At 53.4% G+C, this 24,650-nt stretch overlaps 1 protein-coding gene across 1 annotated transcript; it reads left to right on the top strand.

The window, feature by feature from the left end:
• Window positions 1-1,581: 1,581 nt before the first annotated feature.
• Window positions 1,582-21,892, top strand: PPP5C (protein phosphatase 5 catalytic subunit). The gene is made up of 13 exons (XM_074219206.1): window positions 1,582-1,752; window positions 6,852-7,093; window positions 10,841-10,988; window positions 18,230-18,351; window positions 18,585-18,650; window positions 19,027-19,125; window positions 19,396-19,501; window positions 19,910-20,052; window positions 20,139-20,226; window positions 20,617-20,657; window positions 20,763-20,941; window positions 21,033-21,114; window positions 21,203-21,892. Exons 1-13 carry the CDS (start codon window positions 1,632-1,634, stop codon window positions 21,263-21,265), a joined length of 1,500 nt encoding a protein of 499 aa, XP_074075307.1. The 5' UTR covers window positions 1,582-1,631; the 3' UTR covers window positions 21,266-21,892.
• Window positions 21,893-24,650: the final 2,758 nt, after the last annotated feature.

Genomic DNA, 24,650 nt, shown 5'->3' with positions numbered 1-24,650 from the left:
CCAGAGAAGCCCAAGGCTGGACTGTGCACTCCTAGTCTCCTCCTCCCAGGAGCAGGGCTGCTGGGGACACGCTTTACTCAGTGGGGATGAGAATAGGGATCTGGGTTGGGGTGGGGTGGCTGGGACTGTGTAAGAGGCCAAGCAGGGCCTACTCTGCCCTTCCCAGGGATAGAGGGAAAGAGTTCTGAAGCTGGCTAGAGAGATGAGATTGTCATCCACCCATTCCCTTTCCTCCCCTCTACTCTGGGAAAAGACCTAGGGCTCCCCTCAAAAGGTTGGAAGAATTTGCAAGGGCAAAATGGGGTGGGCTCAAGCTCTTCTCCTGGGAGGAGGTAGACCCTGGGTGTTGATAGGAGAGGGCAATGTCCCTACCAGAGCAAAAGTAGGGAAGTGGGACTTATTTTCCATTTTTCACATGGAAAAATCCCTCTTGAATTCAGTGAGTTTCAATACATTCATTACATGACTATGTACAATAATGAAAGTTACCATTTACAGTGTCAGACACAATTTTCTCAGTATTATTCCCATTTTACAGTTAAGGAAGCTGAGGCAGGTGGAGGTGAAGTGACTTGATGAGAGGCACACAGCTAGTGTAATTTCATAGGTGTTGCTTAGCGGTCTCATGGTACAATCACAGGCTGGGAGAACAAGAACAGCCACAAAACTCAGGCCCTGTAGTCACTGACCTTGCTTTCTTCCCTCCTTTCTCAATGTAAAATTTAGTTTTTAAATTACTTTCATTTCCAAATGCTTCCCGCCTATCAATCCAACTCTTGCAACACAGTTTTTCTTAAAAAGTTAAACCATTCATTAAAAACACCACCTTTTCTATGGTGCTCTGAAGTCTGCAGTTGTCATCCATCATCTATCCTGTTCAACCCGCTTGTCTATTATCCAGCCAGCCACCTACCTGATCCATTTGTCCGTCATCTCTCTCATCTATCTCTCTCTCTATCAATCATCTATCTCTCTCTCTCTCTCTCTCTCTCCCCCGTTTAACGTACTGTCTATTATCCAGCGGGGCCAGCCCGGCGCGCAGGCAGGTGACTGCCCAGGGCACCGTGTCGGGGCGGGCACCCCCCGGCGCCCCCGCTGTCCAGGCCCGTGGCCGCAGGGGGCGCCACAAGAGGACGCGAGAGCCTCAGCCCCGGGCCCCTGGCGCGTCCCCTCGTGGCCCCCGAACCCCGAGGCTCCGGGCGGGGGCGGGGCGGGCCCCACCACGTGTCAGGCCGGGGCGGGCCGGAGGTGACCCGGATGACCTCGGGGTAAAGGTCACAGAAGGTCAGCGGAGGCCAGCGCCCCGCCCCCCCGGAAGCCCTCCGGGACTCCCCGGCCCCCCCGGCCCGGGTTCCCCGAGTCCCCACTCCCTCCGGGAACATTCTGGAAGCCTCGGGCGGGCCGGCCGGGCCGCTCTACCAGCCGGGTCCTCCCGCCTCTCGGCGGCTCCCGGCCGAGGCCCCGCCCCCTCTCCGGGCCGGCCGGGCGCATGCGCACGGGGTCGGCGTGCGGGGCCGGCGCGCCGAGCAAAGGGCAGGGCCGGGAGGGAGCGGGGGCGGGCGGCGCTTTACGACACTTGCCGGCGACCGTTGCCGGGGTTGTGGCGGCGGAGGGTCGGCGCGCTTTGCGGCATGGCGATGGCGGAGGGCGAGCGGCCTGGCTGCGCGCCTCCCCCCCGGGACGAGCCGCCGGCCAACGGCACCTTGAAGCGGGCCGAGGAGCTCAAGACGCAGGCCAACGAGTACTTTAAAGGTGCCCCCTGGGGCCGGCGGGAGGGCGGCGGCGCCGGGCGGGCGGGCGCTGCCATGGCAACGGGCGGGCGGGGGGAGGAGGGAAGCTGGAGGGCGCTGCCAGATAGGGAGCCGCGGGGGAGCCGCGGGCACCGGCGCCGGCAGGGAGGGAGCCGCGGGGGGCCGGCGGGGAGGCGGCTGCCCCGTGCGGAGCTTCGGGGAGAGGGGTGCCGCCTGGGGAGGCAGGAGGAGATCATGGCCGGCCAGGAAGCCGGGGGGAAGGGGCAGAAGGTTGCCACATAGGGAGCCGTAGGGAGACATGCGGACGCCGCTGCCACATAGTGAGCCGTAGGGAGACATGCGGACGCTGCTGCCACATAGTGAGCCGTAGGAAGACATGCGGACGCCGCTGCCACATAGTGAGCCGTAGGAAGACATGCGGACGCCGCTGCCACATAGGGAGCCACTGGCAAGAGAGCGAGCCGTGGCAGATGTGGAGGTTGCCACATAGTGAGCCACAGGAAGACATGCGGACCCTGCTGCCATATAGTGAGCCACAGGAAGACTTGTGGACCCTGCTGCCGTATAGTGAGCCACAGGAAGACATGCGGCCCCTGTTGCCACATAGTGAGCCATAGGAAGACATGCCGACCCTGCTGCCATATAGTGAGCCACAGGAAGACATGTGGACCCTGTTGCCACATAGTGAGCCACAGGAAGGCTTGTGGACCCTGCTGCCACATAGGGAGCCACAGGAAGACTTGTGGACCCTGCTGCCACATAGGGAGCCACAGGAAGACTTGTGGACCCTACTGCCACATAGGGAGCCACAGGAAGACTTGTGGACCCTGCTGCCACATAGGGAACCACATGGAGGTAGGAGCGGCTACCAGAGAGCGAACCGTGGCAGATGTGGAGGTTGTCACATAGGGAGCCTTGGGGGAAACATGAGATTGCTGCCAGATGGTGAGCTGGGGAGAGCCGGAGGCTGCCACATAGTGAGCCATCTTGACTGCTGCCAGAAAGGGAGCCGTGGGAACATGTGAAGCTTGCCACATAGTATGCCATCTAAAGGCATGGGAAGACTGCTGCCAGATAGGGAGCAGAGGAAGGGTCATTACCTAGGGAGACTCGAAGACTGTTGCTAGAAAATGAGCCATGGGGAAACATGGAGAAGGTTGCCACACAAGGAGAAATGGAGTACTGCCAAATTGTGAGCCATGGGGAAACCTGGAAGGTTGCCACATAGGGAACCATATCCAGACCTTTGCCAGAGAGTGAGCAATGGGGACCTGTGAAGAAGGGTGCCACATGGGAAGCCATGGGGAAATGGAGTGAGTTGCCATAGTGAGCCATAGGGAACTAGGAGGGGACCACTGCCACACAGAGAGCTATGAGAGAGGTTGGTAAATAGGGAGCCATGGGAAGGTATCAGGGGAGATGGCTGCAAGATAGGAAGCTATAAGGAAGCCTGATGCCATAAGGAAGAAAGTGCTGCCAGCTTTGGAGTTATGGGGTGGAATTCTGCCAGGGAGGGAGGCATAAGGAGATAGGAGGAAAGTGCTGCCACTTTGGAGCTATGAGGAAGAGTGTGGCCAGCTGGGGAACCAGAAAGGCCCGAGAGATCTTGTTCAGTGAGGGATTCCAGGGAGATGGAGTGATCTGTCAGGCCTGGAGGACCAAGGGCTGTGGTTGGGGGAAAAGAGAAATAGAAGGAGCCCCACCATGACCACAAAGCTGGCTGCTGGCCAAAGACACCCCCCCCCCCCCCCGACCAGAAGAGTGAGGCTTAGGCTGAAGGTACTAAAGATGATCCTCTCTGTCCAACCTTCCCATTTCTACCAATGAGGTCTCTAGAAGGAAGTGACTTGCCCAAGATCGCACAAGCAGTAAGAAGCTGAGCTTCTGACTCCAAATCCAGCTCATTTTTTTTCCTGTCCCCCCCAGTTTTGTTCTTTTGGTTGCCCTGATAGTGGAGAAGATGCTACCCCTCTGGCTTTTCTCTGGAGAATCAAAGGGCTGGCTGGACCAGATGTTTGAGTTTTTAATTGTTTTTGCTTCCCGCGAAACCAAAGGGAATACAAGCAGCTTCAGAGTCAGCTTGGGGTAGGAGTTGCCCCACAGCCTCTAGGTGACCTGCCAGATAGTGAGCCATGGGAAGGGAATGGGGGGGGGGATCCCCATAGCCACAGCATTGCTAGTTCCCTCTGTGGGGGGACATCCTGCCTACCCCCTCCTGATCAGAGATGGACATGGTGGTCTGTAATGGACATTGGAGCTACCAATAAGGGGCCCCAGAAGGAAACTGGAGGTGGGGGGGCAGGAGGAAAGGAGACTAGAAGTGGGGCCAGGGAAAGGTCCAGTGGTGATCAAGGAGAAAGATGAGGGAGCAGGAAGAGATCAGAGGGTCTGTTGTGTCCCTTTTATAGGTGGGGAAACTGAGACCCAGACAAACCAAGACAGAGCCAGGGCAAAACCCTAGGGTTGACTTTTCAGGTCTTTTCCCAAGATAACAGTACATCTGGGGGATGGGGAATGGTGAGGTGGTGAGGGATACCCCTCTCTTACCATCAACCCCCTTCAAACCCCAACAGGAAATAGCTAAGTCTGAAAAGGAACACAAAGCAACAGGAAATTGAGACACGTGGGTAGAAGGAGCAGCCCTTTGCCTTTTGCAGGGACAGGTTTTGGGGTGCCCCTTTGCCTTCTGAGAGTCAGAGCACAACAATGTCAGACAGGGCTATAGAGACCATGGGATTGCCCAGGGAAAGGGAAAGAAGTAGCCCAAGGTCATCTCCAGGCTCTGACCTTTGTTCCCCCCACACCTCCCTGTTCTCACTGACTGGAAAGCTTTCTCTCCCCTTGAATACTCGCCCTCTTTGGGCTTCCCTTCATCCTGGCTGGGCAACCCCTAGAGGCCCTGCCTTCACCCCCAGAGCCCCCCTTTCTGCACTCCCGTCTTGCTTATTCCCACCTGTAGGAATCCTTTCTTCCTAGGTGTCCCCTTCTCCAGGAAACCCTCCTGAGTTTCACAGGACCAGCTCCAAGGCCAAAGCCATTTCCTCTGCCCCCAGGGTATCTTGTCCAGATTTTCTTTTGTCTGTGGTTCACAAGTTGTATCCCCTCAGTTGGACTGTGGACTCCTAGAGAGAAAGGAAGGGTCCATCTCTGTTGGGATCTCTGGGGCCTATATTTCAGCCAACTCCTGCCTATTCCAGAGAGATCCTTGGGCTAGGAGTTGGCAGGGATTCAGGGGGATTTGTCTCTGACCTCCTGGAGGTCACTTAGTGACAGGGATCAGACACCCTGGCAGGTTCCTTCTCAGCCCTGCCCTCCAGAGGGGTTTGGGGAATGGAAGGAAGGCCTCCTAGCCTGGACAACAGGGCTAGGAATTCAGTAGGGAAAGAGGAAAGGAGAACCCTCTAGATGTAGTTGAGGCTAGAAAGGTCAGGGCGGCTGCCTGCCAGATGGAGGGCTCTGATGGCCAGAGAGAGGGAGACGGCCTTCACTTGGCAGATGGGAGAGACAGGCCATGCCCACATTTGAGAGAGCATCCTCCCAAGGTCTGGAGGCTGAAAGGGGAGAGGCCCTGGCACTAGAGCAAGATGGGAAGTATGCCCACGAGGCCTGGAGGGCCGACAGTGACTGGGGAAGAGGGCAGAGAGCAGGAGAGATGATCCACAATGGAGTGAGTGAGGGCTAGCCAAATTCATTGCTTCCTTTGAGCTTCCCAGTGACATGGAGGTATTATTATCTCCTTTTACTAGAAGAAAACCAAGGTGGTGAAGCTAATTGCCTTGGCCCAGAGTGGGTCCCAGCTGAACCTGGCGACCTCCCAACGGCTTCCCTCCAAAGGATCCCCACTCCGATTGACTGGCCTCCGGGTACCCAGCAGGGAGGGGAAGCCCCCTGCTCCAAGACCGCCTGACCTATTGGGGGGGGGGGCGGAGATCTGCTTGTTAGAAAGGTTTTCTTACAGCAAGCCACAGCTTGCCTTCTTAGGACTCCATCCATTGCTTCTAGACCTGCTCTGTAGGGCTCATCTTTCTCCTTTCCCAAGGATAGACTTTTCCAGGACTTGATGGAAAGTCCCTTCCTGCCTTCCCAGCTGAACATTGATAGCTTCTCATCCATCTCTCTGGTGGTGGTCTCTTGAGACCCATCCCCATTCAGGCTGAACCCTCTCTAGCCAGCTCAGACGTGATGGTGGAGTTCATGTTCATTCAGCTTTCAGGACACTGAACCCACCCCCCAGTCCCCACCCCTCCCAGAGGATCTTGTATCCTCTGTCACTTAGTGGGTTTGGTAATTAGGGTGAGTGGGTTTGCCCCTCTCTTCTGCAGTCTCATAAGAGGGCACAGGCCTTCAATGTCCCTAGCCCACTCCCCACAATTTATTTATGAGAGACTGAGCCCCAGGAAGACCAAGTTATATGAATGAGCAAAGCCCCCCAAGGCTGTCCTGCCCTATGCTCCCTCCCTGACTTAGACTGCAAGCAAGAGTGGTCTTCACCTGTGGGAAAATGGGGAACTTCCAGGCCCCTGGAAGGAGGGCAGAGTTGGGGAACTGCCTATTTTCAGTGAATCCTCAACATTAAGCACCTACTATGTCAGAATAGTGTAGTCAGTGCTGGGAGGAGAGAAAGTGAAAACACAGCCTCTGCCCACCCTCCCAGAAAAGTGGGGTAGCCACCATTTCCGTGGGTCAGGAGAGGCCACTCCGTCTTGATGGTGGGCCCTTAGTGGGAGAAGAATAAAGGCAGGGAGAGGATCAGGGATCTCAGGGTAGTTTGGTCCAGACTTCTTCTTTTATTCATTTAAGGCAGTGGGTTAAGTGACTTACCCAAAGTCACACAGCTAGGCAGTTATTAAGTGTCTGAGGTCAGATTTGAACTCTGGTCCTCCTGACTCCAGAGCAGGTGCTCTATCCACTGTGTCACCTAGCTTCCCCTAGTCCCTTCCTTTTACAGATGGTAGAGGAGAGAGCTGTGGAGTGGCCAGTGCCAGCAGGAGTTCTGGGTCGTCCAGGCTGGGGTACCGCGGGGCCGTGGCCAGATGTCTGTCTGTCTGTCCTTCTGGCAATAGGAGAGTCTCACCCCTTCCCTTCCCCCACCCTTTCCAGGCAAAGACTATGAAAACGCAGTCAAGTTCTACAGCCAGGCCATTGAACTGAACCCCAACAATGCCATCTACTATGGCAACCGCAGCTTGGCCTATCTCCGGACAGAGTGCTATGGCTATGCCCTGGCAGATGCCACCCGTGCTGTGGAGCTGGACAAAAAGTACATCAAGGGCTACTACCGCCGCGCCACCAGCAACATGGCCTTGGGAAAATTCAAGGCTGCTCTTCGGGACTATGAGACGGTGAGCCTGGGCTGTGTCCTCTCCTGGTGCTCTGCTCCCCCACCCCCAGCAGGGCCAGAGGGCGGGCTGAGGGGGGAGATGCACTTCCCGGCCTTGGCCAGAGATGGAGACTGGTCGGACTGTGGAGGCCTGGAATGCCAGGCCCAGAAGTGTGACAGCCTTCTGTGGGGATCATGGGGTCATTGACCTGGAAGGGCCTTGGAGATTAGCCCTTTTGAGATGAGGAAATAGGGGGCCAGAGAGGGGTAGGAAGCCTGGAGAAGATCTGGGGGTCTCTTCCCCCAACAGGAAGTAACCTGAGGCCCAAGGAGAACTGTAGAGGGTCTGAGCCAGGCTCCAGCATGGGAGAAGCTGGGGGCGGGGGGGGGGGGGGCTGCCCCAGGTATCCCAGGTTGGAAGTATAAACCCATTTTAAAAGGCTTGAGAGGAACTCCCATTTGATGGGCTCCTAATAGGTCCCGAGGAGGTTCAAGGACTGAGAGACCCGTCTCTGACCCACAGAGGACACTTGTCCTGAATGGGGGTGGGGGGGTGGAGAGCATGTTCCAGAGAACTCTTCAGTCTGGAAGAAGGACCTTTATTGATGTCTTTTATGTTTCCATCATAGTACTTTCTGGACATAGGCCCACCCCAAGTTCACTGAAAGCTTCTACCCCTTCCCCCCTTTTCTTCTCCTCATCTGTGTTGGTTCTTTCCATTCCCTTGGTGGACCTTGTCTTCCCCTCTCCCCAGACCTTCCCTATGATTTGTGACCTGCCATGCTGACCTTAGTTCTCTGCCCCATCTTGGGCTATGTTTTGCCTTCTCGGCCTTCCCAAAGGCGCTGGGTCATGGATTGAGCCTTCTTTTTGTCTTGGATGACTTGAGCCAGCCCAGGCCTAGCAGCTGGAAGGTGGGGGGACATCTTCCCGCAGCGCCACCAGTGGGGTCTGCCTATGTCCCTGTGGCCTTGGTTAGGCAGTACAGCAGGAGGCTTTTCCATATTGCGGCCAGTGTGGGGGTGCTGTCTGGGACCAGAGGTGGGGCCAGGTGATGCTATGGTCTCTCGATTCTGGACCCTGGTTCCCCCCAGTGAATTTGTTACTCTTTTTTCCTATCCCCTTGATCATTTATTTAGGACAGCGCCCAGCACCGGGCACCAGGAAGCTTAGGTTCCTCCTCCAACCATGAGTGTTCAGGCCAGTTCCCTCCAGATCTTGTGATGACCTTACTCTTCCTGTCATCTCCTCCTCACTTTTGTTAGGATGGTTTCAACATGTTTGCCCTTTCTGTGAACTTATTTCATATCTTGCTATGAAAAATGAAATATCACTTTCTCAATTTCTTCACTGATTCCCTGGGGTTTTCTAAGTAAATGACTATGTTGTCTGGACTAGTAGTGGTTTGCATCTTAGCTGCTCCTCTGGGTAACAATGGTTTCTTCGTCTACCAGAGGCCCCACCTTGCTGCCCAAGACCCCTAGGAAGTCTCTGGAGGTTTGTTCTTGGGTTGCCTACTGGAGGCCCTGAGCTGCTGTCTCTCCCTGGACCTCTTGGATTGGGGGGTCTCTTGGGGAGGCTGTCCTCCCTCGCAGTGGTCCCTGCTCTTTACCTTATTATCTGAGAGGAAGGTGACTTTCATGTTAGAGGTAGGATTTGAACCCAGGTCTCTTGACTCTTGAGCCCAACTCAACAGTTAGCTCCCATGTCCACAGCACCTCTCAGCCCAGATATCACCATTTCCATCTTACAGATGAGAACCCCATAGCAGTTAGACAGTTTGTATTGGTTTATCAAGAGCCTGTATCATGACCAATGACCAAAGGTGGCCAGGCCATCAAGGATGTTGACTAAGAAGCTTTATAAATCATGGCAGCATCTACTGACATTAGGAAAAGAATAATAGATCTGTGCAAACCACAGTGCTGTGCAGGCTATGCAAGGTACGTTTGCATGCATTTGTGGACCCCCTTTCCTCTGGGGTCCTCAACCCCTGGTGGTGTGGATAAGGGGAGACGTCTGTTGTGTCTGAGCTGGGCAAAATTTGATTCTAGCCTGTACTAGGAGAGGAAATAGAGCATTTTGGGGAGCCAGGAGGGTGCTCTCTGGGCCTGGACTACAGTCTGGTAGTGGGGTGGCTGGGGAAGAGCCAGGGTCTGATCTGAGGCCAGCACAGCAGAACAAGGCTAAGTGGTCAGCCAGAGTGGTTGACCCCAGGCTGGGCCCATATCATGTGCCTGTGAATCCCCTTCTCATATCCAGGGCCCTATCCCCTGGAAATACCCCCTAAATTTTGGCATCAATTGGGGCATGAGGCCTTGAACATACTTCTGCCAGAGCCACCCAGTGGAAGGTTGGGCCACATGATCCTCACCTCCCTTTGCTCTGGGAATCTTTTATTCCCCCAGCTTTTCTGGCTGACCATCTAGCTCCCAGCCTTGTCTTGTTAAAATGGAGCTGCTGACCCTTGCCCAAGCGCTCCTCAGGGGTTTCTGGAGGACCTGAGTGGGGGGGGGGGAACAAGAGGGTCCCCTACTAAGGACAGGTTCCCTGGCCCCTTCTCCCCACCTGGGGGAGCATGAGCCCCCTTTTCTGAAGCCTCCTCTGGTGCCAGCGCAACTCTTATGGGAGCTCTTCAGTCTCCACTTTTCAGAGGAGAGGACAAGCCTGGCTTTTCTTCCCCAGCCCCCCAGCATAGGATCAAAGGGTCCTCCCCTGGCTCTGAGCCCTGGAATCAGGCAAATGCATCATTGTTTCTAAGCTCCCTAGTATCTGGAGTTGGAGAAGAGAGGTTATTTCCTTTGGTCTCCCTCCCTGAGGCCTGTTATCAAGCCACAGTTTGGAGGGGACAGGGTCTACAAATCTGGGGGCAGGAGCCCCAACTCCCTCCTCCACCTCCCCTTTTGTGCAGAGACTGTCTTCTCAATGATCTTTTTAAGGCTGGCCTTGTTCTCTGCTCTAGGGCAAGGGCCCTCTTGCTCCCCTCATGACTTTGACACTAAATCTCCAGTGTTGAGCCACCTCCTCCCCTCAGCTCAGCCGGGCCACTCGGGGAGGCAGCAGCCAACTGGCCTCTGCATGATTGCCCCCCTACCCCAGACTGGCACCGACTCCCTGGCAGGCTTTCCGCCACTCTCCCACACAAATGTAGGAAGACGATGAGGCCACTTCCCAGGGGCCTGTGCCACTGAAGGGGCCTCTGCCCCCCCAGGAGGAGGAGGAGGAGGAGGAGCTGGACCTTCCTGTCCCTCCAGGCCAGCCCAGCTCCCACCGAGCCTGAGGAGCCCAGGTCCTGGGTCTAGACCCAACCGTCAGGGGTAGGACCCACATCTCTCTCCTCAGTCCTTCACCCCAGCCCCTCATCTCCTTCCCAGTTGCCCTGGCTTAAGCTTCAGGTTTTGTTCACCATCCACTTAAAGGCTTAGAGATTGTTCCTTGGAAGGGGGTCCCCAGCTCAAGAGTGAGGGAGCCTGCAAGAGCCCAGGTCAGCCAGGCCAGAGTACAGGCCGGGGAGATGCAGGACTGATACAAAAACTGGGGCCTCTGAGGATACAGTAGTCAGTCTCTGGTATTGGCTGCTGCTGGTTCCTGCCCAGGCCAGCAGGCAGGTGGGACTGGTGTGGAGCAGGTACTTTGTATTTGGAGCCCAAAGATCTGGTTTCAAATTCTGGACTGATCAGAGAAAAGTGCCCCAAAGGCTTGACCCCGATGGTTTGGGCCCCCTTTCCCTCTGTTCACTGACTCGCACATCCCCCATCTCCCTGTCCAGGTGGTGAAAGTCAAGCCCAATGACAAGGACGCCAAGATGAAGTACCAGGAATGCAACAAGATTGTGAGGCAGAAGGCCTTTGAGCGGGCCATCGCCGGGGATGAGCACAAGCGCTCGGTGGTGGACTCCTTAGATATCGAGAGCATGAGTGAGTCACCCAAATGGCCCTGGGGGGCGGGGCGGGGGCTCGGGTGGCATATTTGGGGGCTCTGCCCCCCAACTGATCCAGGGAGGCTCCTTTACTCAGGGCTCTTGAGTCTTTCAGCGGGCCCAGGACAGGAGAGCAGTTGGTTGGCATCCAGCTCATCTCGTCGTAAAGCCTTTGCGTGGCCTTGGCAGAGGTTCCAGTACTTCTGGAGCTGGCCACGCTCTTCCACAGATTGGGAATGGGAGCCAACCCCAGAGCTGCCACTGGCGGGCTTCTTTCTGGCCTCTTCTATCATCTCCCACCTTTCCTGCTCTTGGCTGGCCCTCAGCTCTGCTCTCATGGGCTTCATCTGGCTGGCCTGACTCCCTTCCTCAGAGCTGAGTCCCCCAGACCCATTCCTTCAATGCCCACTTGCCTTCCCAGGGAGAAGCTGACAGGGACCCTGAGATGGGAAGTGGGGGCACCTCTATGTGGGCCTGCTCTTGTTGCCAGACCACCCCTGCCAGGGCCAGTCTGGCATCTCTGAGACAGAGACAGCAGCCAGCAAGAGTTCAGGTCCTGGGGTGTCTGATCCTCCTTCTCTACATTCCCCACCCATTCCCAGCACAGCTAGACATTCATTTGTATGCTGCCTGGATTGTCTGCCCCTGTATGCATACTGAGTAGCTCCTCTCCAGTCTGGGGGTGGGGGTGGCAGAAGGTGCCACAGGATGTGAGCCCAACTCTTGGGTCCCATTCCTGGTTCTACTCTATGTTCTTACTGAGACCTCAGAGGTGGCCCAGTCCCTGCTCACACTCCCCTGGTGGCTGAGGGTACTGGGCGGCCTTCCAGGACAGCTGGGATGGGGGTAGAGCTCCCGGGGCCCTGGCCCTCACTGCCCCACCACCACCACCACTACTACCCTGTCCTTTCCTTGAATGTGATTCTGGTTTATTGGTGGTTTCCTCCTTCCTCTTTCCTTGATTGGAATGTCTTAATTAGGCAGGCTTTGAAAGCCTACGAGTGACCCTGTTGTGGGGGAGAAGCAGGAACTCTTTAACATCTTGTGGAGCATCAGGAATTCCAGGACAGATGGACCAGTTGGACAGGGAAGAGCCCTGGGCATGCAGAGTATAGGCCCAGTGAGTGGGGGGTGGGGTGGGGTATGGTGTTCTCCCTCTGTCAGCCCCCTGAGCCCACTCTGCTCTCTTTGCTGCTTGCCTTTGCAGCATTGCACCGATTCTCCCTTCTCAGTGCCCTGACTGCTTCCCTCCTCAGGGCCTGCCAGGGCCCCTGCTCCCTTCTCTCCAACTCCTTCCAGGGCCTTTTCTCCTGCTAATCTCCCTTTTCCCCAGATTCTCCTATGTAATGGTCTCCCTTTCTCCCCCCTCCTCTCTTCCCTTTTCCCTTTTTCCTTCCTCTTCCTCTCTCCTTTTCCTCCCCCTCCTCCCCATTTCCCTCTGCCTTATTCTCTCTCCCTGTCTCTTCCCTCCTGTTCCTCCTTCTCTGTTTTCCATCTCTCCTGTTTCTATCTCAGTCTCCCAGCTGGGGTAGGAAGCAGCTAGAAGAAAGAAGAATATTCCTGATGGGTCAGCTCTTACTCTAGCTTTGCCTTATTTTACCTTATTTTACTAGTTGGACCCTGACTGAATCCCCTTTCTAGTTTCATGTTCTTCCCTCCATAGTTGGTCAGCTCCTCATTTTCACATCCTGTTTCTCAGGGTGTAGCATAAGAACCACAGTCTCTTCCCCACCCTTACCCCCAAATAAAAGAAAATCAGCCCTATGATTTTCTCCAGTCTAGGCTGGTCCAGCTGATGCTGGCCTCAGGGGTAGCATCCCTGTCAGTTCTTCCACTAGCTCTGGTCTTCAGAGAACCATAGGATCTTGGCATGGGACGAGATCAAGGGACTTGGGACCCCCAACCTGTCCCTGGCCCTTATGCCAAGTCCTCTGGTGATGGAAATCACCTTCTCCCATGGCAGGAAAAAGAGCTTCAGAGCATCTCACCAAGAACCTGATCTCCTCTCCAGCTCCCCAAGCTGTTCCTCATTCTGGCCTTTTGGGCTGGCCCTTCTCATTCTCAGACCCCATCAGCCTCTTCTGTTTCCCCAGAAATGTAATGTGTCATGGGAATGCCAGTGGTCAAACTGAGTTGGGGCTGGGTCAGACCTATCATCTCTTTGATTTGAGGCTCTGTTGGGGGGGGCGGTGTTCAAGACTAGCTGCTTCAGCATGGGACTGAGCTGGGGCAGTACCAAGCTAGGCCGAGATGGGGAGCTTGGGGAACGAAGGCCATCCACATGCATAATCCACATGCATAAAGGACAGAGAAGAGGTGACCTCTATGGGGGTTGGGGGGAAGGTGGGGGATGAAAAGAATTCTTCTGTTTCTGAAGCTCCTTCAAAGTCAGAAGGACAGGGATTAACTATTATTTCTATTTTAGAGATTGGGGTAGGAAATCTTTAAATATTTATAACACCTATATGAAGTCTGTATGTAGTCTTATAATTCACCTCTTAAAAAGCTCCTAATTGTATTGAATTTCAAGTCAGTCCCATTTTCTCCTCCTTGCTATTGCCAGTCCAATATCCAGAGGTTCCCTGCTGTTAGAGATAAAAGAACTGAATCTCAAGGGAGAAAACATCCAAAGGTCTAAGTGGTTAAGAACCAGGACTGCAGTCATTTCTTAAATGTCGAGGAGACTTTTCTTTTTTTAATTCATTGTGCAGGGATTTGGTGAAAGTGTAAAACTCCAAAGAGAGGAACAAGTAAATATATACCATTAAGGAAACTGAACCAAAGGAACCAGTGAAAATTCTGCATTCTCTAGATATATCCTAGAACAGCAGGACACAGGTTCAGAATGATTCGAAATAGAAATAAAAGTTGGAAGAAGATAATAGGAATAAAAGGAGATCAGAAATAGAGGCTAGGAAGAAATGTAAAACATAAATAGCTATGTAAGAAAAATTGAATATCTAATGACAAATCTTGCCAAAGCAGTAGAGGCCCTGAGAGAAAAAAGAAAAATTGATTCTAAAACTGTTGAAGTAGAAGAAAATTTGGCATAAGAGAAGCAAAAGGCAATAGTTACATTAAAAGATCATGTGAATTCCCTAAAAGTCAAAGTGACTGACTTGAAAGAGAGGACATTTAAAGGGATTACATGATTTTTATGGGTTAGAAAAGTCATAGATCTAGAAGGGATAGAATAGACCATCAGCTGAAACCCTGATCTTCTAGTGAAGAAACAAGTTGGGGCCTAGGTGGAATCAGAGGCAGGATTTAACCCCAAGTCACGTGAAGGCAGTTAATTGGCCATTAATGCTAATTGGGGTTTGAGGGCTATAGAGTCAAACTTCCTTATTTTTCTGATGAAAGTAGAGAAGGTTTTGCCAAGGTCACACTTCTCGTTGCTGATTGAGTCAGAACTGAAACTCCTAGTCTGGGATTTTCAGATTAGCCACACCACGTCCCCTCTGGCATATCCCATTTTCAGCTTCAGCCTGGACTCTTTTAGCCTCTTATGTGATTTTATCTTTCTCTGAAACTCTCATAGGAAGGGACTGAAAAAAAATTAGTTAAAAATCTAGACCTATTTTGTGACCTTGGGATAGTTTCTTTTTCTTTCTGGGCCTCAGGGTTCCCACCTGTAAATTTAGGGGACTGGACCAGATGCTTTCTTAGGACTCTTGAAGCTCCAGCAGTCAATGAATCCATCATTCCAACTTAAGAAAGACCATATTGCCTTTCCCACAGCTTTTTTTTAAGTATTCTTTTCTTTTCTTCCCCTCTTCTGCCCTGTCCCAGTGGGGACTCTTCCTGGCCCTACTCATAAATACAGTGAGAGAATAGAATAAGTTAACATGTTCCTTTCTCCTAAATCTTCAGGATTTGAATGATTTAGAAGTTCAGTAGTGCTCTATTCTCTTCTTGAATTCTTTTTGTTCTTTTGCTAATGGTGGAGTCTTTTCTAAAGGGGGGGGGATGGGGCTGGCAATGCAGTGAATGGAGCATTTGCCTGGAGTCAGAAGTACCTTAGTTTATTAGCTGTATGCTTGGGCCAGTCACTTAACCCTGATTGAGGGAGTGGGAGGATATAAACACAAAAGAATTGATTTCCCTACTCAAGTCTTTTTTTTTTAATAACTATTCTTATCCTTTTGTTTGGAATGTTTGCAGGTCAAATAATCCACTTCCTTTAAAGAGTTTTGTGGTTTTACAGGAATGTCTCAAAGTTTTTTATTTAGTGTATGATTAGTTTATTTAATTTTTGATTAAACCTTGCTGATCAGGCTTAGGTATATAGAATATGTCATTTCTCTTTTGGAATATGCTATTTCATTCCTTTCACTGATTTCTCATGAACATAACCTTGGCTCTTGCAGAATTTGTTTTGGGAGATGTGAAATTTAATTAATATTGGAAGTTGTTGGAAGCATCTTCTTTTATTCCCACCCTCTTCCCCACCACCACCACCCAACCCCCAATGATCTCTGGATTCTATGGATCTATGCTGTCTGAATTCAGAAATCTTTCCAAAGCAGTAGAGGCCCTGAGAGAAAAAAGGAAAATTTGATTATAAAACTGTTGAAGTAGAAGAAAATCCCTTTCACTGATTTCTCATAATCATAAAATAATCTTGGATTATTCAAATTACCTTTCTTTCCTTCGTACTTAGCTCTTTCCTTGACTCTTGCAGAATTTGTTTTGGGAGTTATGAAATTTAATCTTGAAACAGATTTTCTTATTTTCTACTCTCAGGCTTTTTGATTTGATATGCTCTCTAGATGGCACAGTGGATAGAACACTCCTTGGGGTCAGGATAGGAGTTCAAATCCAGCCTCAGACACTTGTCACTTACTAGTTGTGTGACCTTGGGCAAGTCACTTAACCCTGATTGCCTCACATCCAGGGCCAACTCTATTCACGTTGATTTATTCCTGGTCACTGGACCCAGATGGTTCTGGAGGAGAAAGTGAGGCTGGTGACTTAGCACAACCCCCTCACTCCAGTCCAATTAACATGCTTGTCATGATGTCATGGTCTTCTTTGAGAATGAAGGATGAACATTATTATGAGCCACAAGTTATCTTTGCATATCCTCTCTTTAGAGTCAGGGACTTTTACTGAATTCATGTGTTCTTTGAATATAACTGCTCTTTTGCTTTTCTTCTACTAAATTGCCTTCTACTTCAGTATTTTTGTGTTCACATTTTATTCTCTCTCTTAGAACCTCTACTATTTTGGACAAATTTTTCCATCAGTTATTCAAGTTTTTTTTATTCAACTTTTCATTATACCTCTGGTTTCTAATTTCATTTCATTCCGAATTTTTATTTCTATTTCTTCCCATATTTATTTCTGTTTTGAATATTCTGGAGTTTCTTGCAACTGTTGTACGATCACTAGAGAATACAGATTTTTCTGTTTCCTTAGTGGTATAATATTTATGCACTAGCTTTTGATTCTCTGGGGTTTGAGTAACTTTTCCTTCTGTTTTTATCATCTTCTTTGGCAGCTCACCTGCTCTTGAAATGTAGGTCTTTATTCTGACTTTCTCTTTTGAGCTTTTTATTCTCTCAGCCTCTCCAGGGTATCACCAGTCACTCAACCTTTCGATTCTTTGGCTTCTTCACCTTCCACCATTATTCAAACTCTTCAAGCTGGGCTGCCAAACTGTCCAGGCCTTCTCATTTTGGGGAGGGAATGGATGGAGGATGTGGGTTATTGTTACTCCAGTGGTCTCCCTTGGTTGTCTGTCTGCTGTCCAAAACTCTCTGACTCTGAGCTATGGCCGAGGGCAGCCCTTGGCTTCTGCCCACCCCCTGGACAGGGTCCATTGTTGCCCTGGTGGTGAAAAAAAGGATTTGAGCCAAATCCCTGTCTTGGGAACCCTTGGCTTTGGTGTTGACTAGATGAGGTTTTTCCGGCCTTTCCACATGGTGACTTTGCTTATTCTACATCCAGTGAATCATTCCTTTTACTGAGCTTTTGGGGGTGTTGAGGGTTTCAGGGGAACACAACCCTTGGGCTTTCACTTATCTGCCTTGTCTAGACTCTACAGGGATCACAGCTGGGATCTGACCAACCATCATGCTCAGTATGGAAGCTGTCAGTATCCACTGAGCTAATCCTCTGTTGACTTTGTGGGCCATTGAAGACCCTTCCCCAGGCAGCCTGGGCTTGTCCTGCTTCCCCTGGCCAGCCCTGTGGGCTGTTGAGGGCAAATGGGATGGGAGCCCCTCAGCCTTTTTGAGGCCCATTTCTTCACTGATCCTTGTCTGGCATGTTCCCAAGACAGGAGAGCCCTCTCCTGATGCATCTCAGGCATCCTTCAGCCTGTCCCAGCCCTTGTTGGCGCCAACCACATCATCGGGCTGTCCTCCCCCGTGGTTCTGTTTCAAGACAGCAATCCCGGTTGGGGTCCAGAAATAAAGCAGGCACCTGGAGCCTCACTGTCGGCTTCCATGTACAATGAGAGCTGGGGCCACAGTCCTGGATCTGAACAGGAAGCCCTACATGCTTGTCATTGTCTACTCTGGGACTTTTGAGGTTCTTAACTGTCCCAGAAGTTGCAGTTCCCGACCTGGACTCCATGGTCAACAATATTTCAGTAGAATGGGTTTTATTGCCAATCCTATAGATCTTATCTTAAGCTTTACAACTGGGATTCTGAGAAGGGGCCCTCAGCTTCATCAGACTGTCTCTCACCCACCCCACGCCTCCACCTTTTTTGCTCCTGAGCACCTCGACCTACTTCTGTTTGAGCTTAGTGTGACCTCACCTCGGCCCCCAAACTTATCCGTTCAGGAGATGATGAGGGAAATCTTCCTTAGCAAAGATCTTCAGGGGTACCTTTTCTAACTCATTGGTAGTCTTCGACCCACTCCCCAACTCAGCTTTTCTTCTCTTGTTGGTCCCCCATTACAGCAACCCCTCCACTAGCCTCCAGACCCCCTACAGAAACCTGCTCCAGGACTCAGCCTTTACCCCATTTCTGCTGGAGCACTTCCTCAGCTCAGCCTTTGGGGCCTCTGTCTTGATCCTCCTCAGGTGCCTCCTGCCTCTCTGGGTCTGCCTCTGCTCCAGCCCTGGCTCTGGCCCCTGAGCCCTGGGCAGACACAGCCTGGCACAACCCTCCCTGCTAGCCATCCACACCTTCTCTGGGCTGCCTTTACCTGGGCCTCGGGGCAGACCTACCCCATCCTCAGTGGAGCAGGCTTTGGCTGAACCCCCTCCCTCCTCTGCCCTCAGCCATCGAGGATGAGTACAGTGGCCCGAAGCTAGAGAATGGCAAAGTGACCCTGGCTTTCATGCAGGAGCTCATGCAGTGGTACAGAGAGCAGAAGAAGCTCCATAGGAAGTGTGCCTACCAGGTAACAGGCCCCACCCTGCCCCTGGAGGGGGAGGGGGAGGAAGGAGGGCCCCCTGGGGGTCCAGCCCCAATGAATCTGAGTCACCCACAACCCAGACCCAACCCCCTGCCCCAGGAGGCAGCAAGGGGTTCTGTAAGACGGTAGGAATTTGGTTGAGTCACATTCCAGCACTCTGAGAGACTGTATTGTGGCTCACCCCCTCCCCTTGTGCTCACAACCCAATCTTCCCCCAGATCTTGGTGCAGGTGAAGGAGATTCTATCCAAGTTAACCACGCTGGTGGAGACCACGCTCAAAGAGGTGCTTCTGTGTTTGAGGGTGGGAGCACCCCTGAGGGGGGCAGGGGAGGGCGGAAGAAGTGGCAGGGTGGGCAGGGAACTGGACTGGGGGCCTGGGAGCCCAGCAGACACTTACCCAGTTTCGGTTTTGTCTCCCCTTGGCTCTCTGTCTCCCCCCCCCCCCCCTTCCCATTCTGGTCCCTCCTCTTACCTCTGCCTTCTCTGTCTCCCCCGCCCCCATTTTTCTTGGGTCTCGGTATCTTATCCCTCCTCATGCTGCACTTGTCTCTGTCTCTTCTTCACTTGGCCCTCTCTTGCACCTCCTCCTGTTTGCCTTGTTCTCGCTCCCCCTCCGTCTGTCTGTGTCTCTCCCTCTTCCCTGGCCTCTTTTCTTTCAGACAGAGAAGATTACAGTCTGTGGGGACACCCATGGCCAGTTCTACGACCTGCTCAACATATTTGAACTCAACGGTCTGCCTTCAGAGACCAACCCCTATGTATCCTTTGTGGGAAGCCTGCCCACAGTCCTGGGGATGGCCCTCTCATTGGAAGTGGGGGGCCCACGGCCAGCCTCAGTGCAGCACCCAACCCCAGCCCTCTGGATGACCTCACGGCATGTGTGCGTGTGTGTGTGTGTGTGTGTGTGTGTGTGTGTGTGTGTGTGTGTCCGTCCGTCCATGGCCCCGATCTGAGCTCACAGGAGGGGTGGGGGAGGGTGTGGGCTTCCACCCCTTCCACATTTTCCTGAGCCCCACCCCCCAACATAGATTTTTAATGGAGACTTTGTAGACCGAGGCTCCTTCTCTGTGGAAGTGATCCTCACCCTCTTTGGCTTCAAGCTCCTTTATCCTGAACACTTCCACCTCCTCCGAGGTAAGCTGGTGTCTGTGGTGGGGTGCTCTCAGTCCTCAGTCCCCTGGAGTCGCCCTTTGGGGTGGGAAGGCTCCCTGCTCTTCCTGACGGGGCCCTTGGGAGGTGGGTGCTAAAAACAAAGACTTTTCTCAGTTTGTTCCTCATTCCTCAGGGACCTCAGTGCTTCCCTTCCTGCCTCTGGGCCTCAATTTCCCCTTCTTTGTAAGGAGGGGTCTAGATAGTCTCTGAGGACCCCTGCCGCCCCCAGCATTCAGTGTTCTCCAGGCCTTTGTAGCTCTAAAACTCTGTGGTTCTCTGGTGATGCCCTAGTGGGGGTCCAGCCGAGCGCCAAAGCCCCGGTCCATGCCCAGCCTTAACAAGCAGGCCTGTGAGCCCAGGGTCTTCCCTCCATCCCTCAAAATCCCCCAGGGAACCACGAGACAGACAACATGAACCAAATCTACGGCTTTGAGGGGGAGGTGAAGGCCAAATACACAGCACAGATGTTTGAGCTATTCAGCGAGGTATTTGAGTGGCTACCCCTGGCCCAGTGTATCAACGGCAAGGTGCTGGTAAGCAGGGGCAGGGGCAAGGGGCCAGCCCTGGGGGAGCGGGGGATGGAGGGGGGTTCCCTCACTGAGCCTCCTGCCTCTCCCAGATCATGCACGGGGGGCTCTTCAGTGAGGATGGGGTCACGCTGGATGACATCAGGAAGATAGAGCGGAATCGGCAACCCCCTGATTCCGGTGAGTGCTGGGGGGGGCGGCGGGGGGGAGGACAAAGGAGGCAAGGAGAAAAGGCTGGATCCCTCCCTTTCCCTCTCCTGACCACATTTTCCCTGTTTGTAGAATAAGAGAGTTAGCTCAGATGATCTCTTGAGACTTTAGTCCTAGCCAGACCCCCGGGGGGGGGGGGTGCACGCCAGAGGGGAAGGCCCTGTCCTGGGGGCCAGGCCACTCACAGGGATGGGATCCTGACACCAAGGGGGGAGCCAGCACCTCCATTTGAGAGAAGGCCCCAGAAGAAAGATGGGGAGTGGGGAGGCAGTGGGTGCATCTGTGCTTGGTGGGACCCTGATCTTGACACTGACAGCCCCAGTAATTCTTTTTTCCTCTCCTTTCCCCTTCAATAAACAGGCCCAATGTGTGATTTACTCTGGTCAGATCCACAGCCCCAGGTCAGTGAGTGTACGCCTTCTTAGGGGTCACTGGGGGCCTGGGAAAGTCGGCAGGTTGGGTCTGGGGGCCGAGGGCCCCCCGCTCTGAGCCTTCTCCCCCCCCAGAATGGGCGTTCAGTCAGCAAGCGAGGCGTGAGCTGCCAGTTTGGCCCGGACGTCACCAAGGCCTTTCTCGAGGAGAATCGGTTGGACTACATCATCCGCAGCCACGAAGTGAAGCCTGAGGGCTATGAGGTGACCCATGATGGCAAGTGTGTCACTGTCTTCTCTGCCCCCAACTACTGGTAAGTCCCTCCCTCCTTGGGCCAGCACCCCCCCCCCCCGTGGCCCCCGCTCCCCTCCTGCCTGACTTGACTGTTTGATCTGGTACCACAGCGACCAGATGGGCAACAAGGCCTCCTACATCCACCTCCGCGGCTCAGATCTGCGGCCTCAGTTCCACCAGTTCACAGCAGTGGTGAGTCCTTCTGGGCCAGGGCAGGGACATGGGTGGGGCGGCAGGGGTCCTGCCTCCCTCCCAACACCTCCTCTGCTCTCATCCATAGCCTCATCCCAACGTCAAGCCCATGGCCTACGCCAACACATTGCTGCAGCTAGGGATGATGTGAGGGGGACGGGAGGGGCCTGAGCTGAGACTCCCCCCCACCACTCTGAGCCGGACCCAGGCCCAGCCCCTGCTCTCAACCACGAGGTTGGCCTGGCCCAGAAGTTGGAGACCGGAGGAGTTCCCACCTGCTTTTACTTTGTAAACTTTGTATTTATTCCCCCATTTTGGTTCAAGGGGTCTGCATCCCCAGGACGATGGGCATTGTGGGCTGGGGCTTCTAGGGGCTTGCTGCCCCAGGGCATTCTAGGAGGAAGAGGCAGGAGCTGGGGGAGGGAGGAAGGGCAGGGCCAGGGGAGCTGCTCCGAACCCCTTCGTTTGCATGGCTCTGCCCCCTTTCCACCCCATCACTGAAGCAATAGGCCCCTTAGAGGGGCTGGGGGTTCAGGGTCCTCTCCGCTCCATCCACCAAGGGCTCTTAGTCTCCCAGAGCCCCCCAGGGAGGGGCTGAGAGCCAGGCCTCCCCCAGAGCCTTCCCCTCCCCACCCAAGCTATTTTACTGTCTGTAATTAAATATGTTAAAAATAAAGTCATTATTGTAAGCCAGCCTGGCCGGGGGTGAATCCCACCTCTCTCAGCTGTATTTCCCCATGTCCAGGTGGGGTTTGGGAGCCACAGTAGTCGTCCTGTAGAAATGGTAGGCTCATGCCCCCTCTTCCCAGAGGCTGGCCTTGTGGTTGGAGGGGCCCCTGTTGTGCTGTAGCTCCCCAGGCGTCCTAGGGGACCTCGACCTCAGCTGCCTCATCCAGACCCACCAAGGGGGTCTCTAGCCCCAAGGCCTGGGATTCTGGGGCTGCCTCCACTTGCCTCTGGACCTGGGGATGACAGTCCCTCCCGAGGCCTGTACCCCCATCCTTCTCCCTACTCCATCACTGCTTCTTTTGGATGAGGGTTGTAGGGAGGCCCCTGGCCAGGCCAGGCTGAGATAGGGGATCTCTGAATGAAGGACCATGTGTAAACCGGGAAAAGTTAGAGGGAGTGGGCGAGCTCTGGGCTCCTGGTGCAGGGAGAAGGATGGGTTCCCGAAGGACCCTGGGCCACAGCCCACAGAATGCCTTTCACTGTCGGGGTCCCCTGAGGATTTGGGCTGGTTACCCAAGCCTGGATGTGTTGGGACCAGAGCCCGGACATCCCCCCTCCTGGGTCTGGGTGTCCCTCTGAGCAGGTCCCTTCCCTCGCCTGGGGCCTGCCTTAACCCTGCCGCATTTCTCCAGCTGACCAGTCAGCCCCTGAGTGATGAGAGATGGTCAGCTAGGACCCACTGTGGAAGGGGTGGCATTCTCTCTATTCCTGCAAGAGAGCATCTGGCAGAGGCTGGGGGACTCCCTAGGGGAGGGGCTGGGGCTGGAGATGATGAGGCCATTATGCCCTTGTCCCCAGCAAGTCACCGTGGCCTGCATGGTTGGTGGATGGCATCTTGGAGCTTGTGGTCTGCTCAGCCTCCGCCTCTGCTTCAGGGCTCCCAGACAGGTGACTAGGTGGACCCTGTTGTCTGATTCCTTATCTGTGCAGGGAGAGGAGACCTAGACTATAGGATCATGGAAGGGAGGGCCTGGTCCAGACCCCTGTTTTCAGATGAAGAAACAAGGCCAAAGGCAGCCTTGGGACTCTGACTAGTGTGTGGCCGTGGGTGGGAGCTTCCCTTGCTGGCCCCCCCACAGGTCCTCTTCTGTAAAGTGACTGGATGGATTCCCTAACCCCCAAGCTCCTGGCCAGCTCCAAAATTGATGATTGAACAAAAAACATGGCTAGCATTCCATGCCTGAGCCCATTGCAGGGAGGAGAACACTGATTTGCCCCCAGGGTCACAACTGGTAAGGGCCTGGGGTGGAATGTGAACTCGGTCCTAATTGACTCTATAATCCAGTAGCTTTTGAGAAGGCCAGATCTCCTTGGACGGAAACTTGTCCTGATCTCAGACTTAAATAGAGCAAATAGGCAGGAGGGCAATTCTTCCTCCCAGATTGGCCTTTGAAGTCCTGGGAGTCTGTTAGTGTGGCGCTGCCCACTCCCACCCCCATTTCTGATTCAGGCTCCTTAGGGTCTGAAGATCTGTCATCTGACACCCCCACCCCACCCCCCAGCTTGTCTGGCAGCCTCCTACAAGGGACAGTTCGAGAGCCAAAGTCTGTAATTCTCAGATTTTTTTCTTAAATTGTTCCAGGGTCCTAGATCCTGTGACTTAGAGATTCCATAATCCTGTAAACTGAGCAGCATGGTGGGAAGCCGGCAAATCAGGCCCAAGAGGGGCATCATCTTAGAAAAAGGAATGTCAGATCTGGGGGACCTTAGAAGATGGAACCAGGGAGCTAGGGGGACTTAGAACAGAGAATGGCAGAGGTAGGAGGGGCCTTAGAATGGAATTTCAAACCTGAGGATACCAGAGCCAGAGGGGATTTCAGAGATCTTTTTGGGAGGGGAACCTGAGGCGAAAGAGCTCATAGATGAAGTTGGGCAGTCCTAGAACTATGACACCCTCCTCCCAAGACTTGGAAGTCCTTATCCCCAGGCAGGGATTGTAGAACTCCTGGCCTAGAGCCATTTAGAATTTTTTTTGTTGTTCACAATGACTATTTGGAAGAAGAAATATCCCAAACACCCAGACCCCTGAACATTCCTGAGTGAAAGGCAGGAAGGGGCACAAGAGCCACGGTGGGATCCAGGATCATCCTATGTCATTTCCAAAGTGCCTGAGAGCTCATGGAATCCAAGCCTCCAGTCCCCCAGAGAAGAAGAGGAGGAAAGGGGTGGACCCAAGGCACCCCTCTCTGAGCAGTCTCAGGTCTGACTTGTTAAGAGAGGGAGGAAGGAGGAGGAGGGGGTTAAATGAAGGGAGTAGGAGACCTCAACCCACGTTTATGAAGCCCCTCTTGCATGTGATGCACTTGGGTCGGTTGCTGGTGTGAGGTAGAAGCAAAGCCGGACCAGACCCTCTGTCCGTGAGCTTCCCGTCTGGCCTGGAAGGCCACAGGTCCTTGTGCATCAGCAGCTGAAGGGTAATGGGGAAAAGTCTCCCATGGCAGCCAGTGCCCCAGCTGATCCTTGAAGGAAATGAGGGGCACAAGGAGAAGAGTTGGGAATGTTTTATCTTTGTTGTGAACCTCTGGCCTCATCATGCCAACCCACGGGGAGGGGGGCAGTCGCCCCTTTTTGTGTCTTTGCTCATATGTCATTTGGTCCTTTCAGTCTTGTGCCTCCTTGACCCACTTGGGGCCTGGAGTGGTTTGCCATTTCCTTCTCCAATTGCTTGGGGTCATACATTAAGGTCAAATTTGAACTTGGGTCCTCCATCTCTAGGGCCAGCACTCTTATCACTGTACTGCCTAGCTGCCTTTCTTTGTATACTACAGGAGAGCTTAATAAGTGCTCGCTGATGGATTGAATTACCA

The sequence above is a fragment of the Macrotis lagotis genome, chromosome 1, assembly GCF_037893015.1.
Source record: "Macrotis lagotis isolate mMagLag1 chromosome 1, bilby.v1.9.chrom.fasta, whole genome shotgun sequence".
NCBI lineage: Eukaryota > Metazoa > Chordata > Mammalia > Peramelemorphia > Peramelidae > Macrotis > Macrotis lagotis.
Note: the sequence above shows the minus strand (reverse complement) of the source record. Positions and strands in the feature narration are given on the sequence as shown.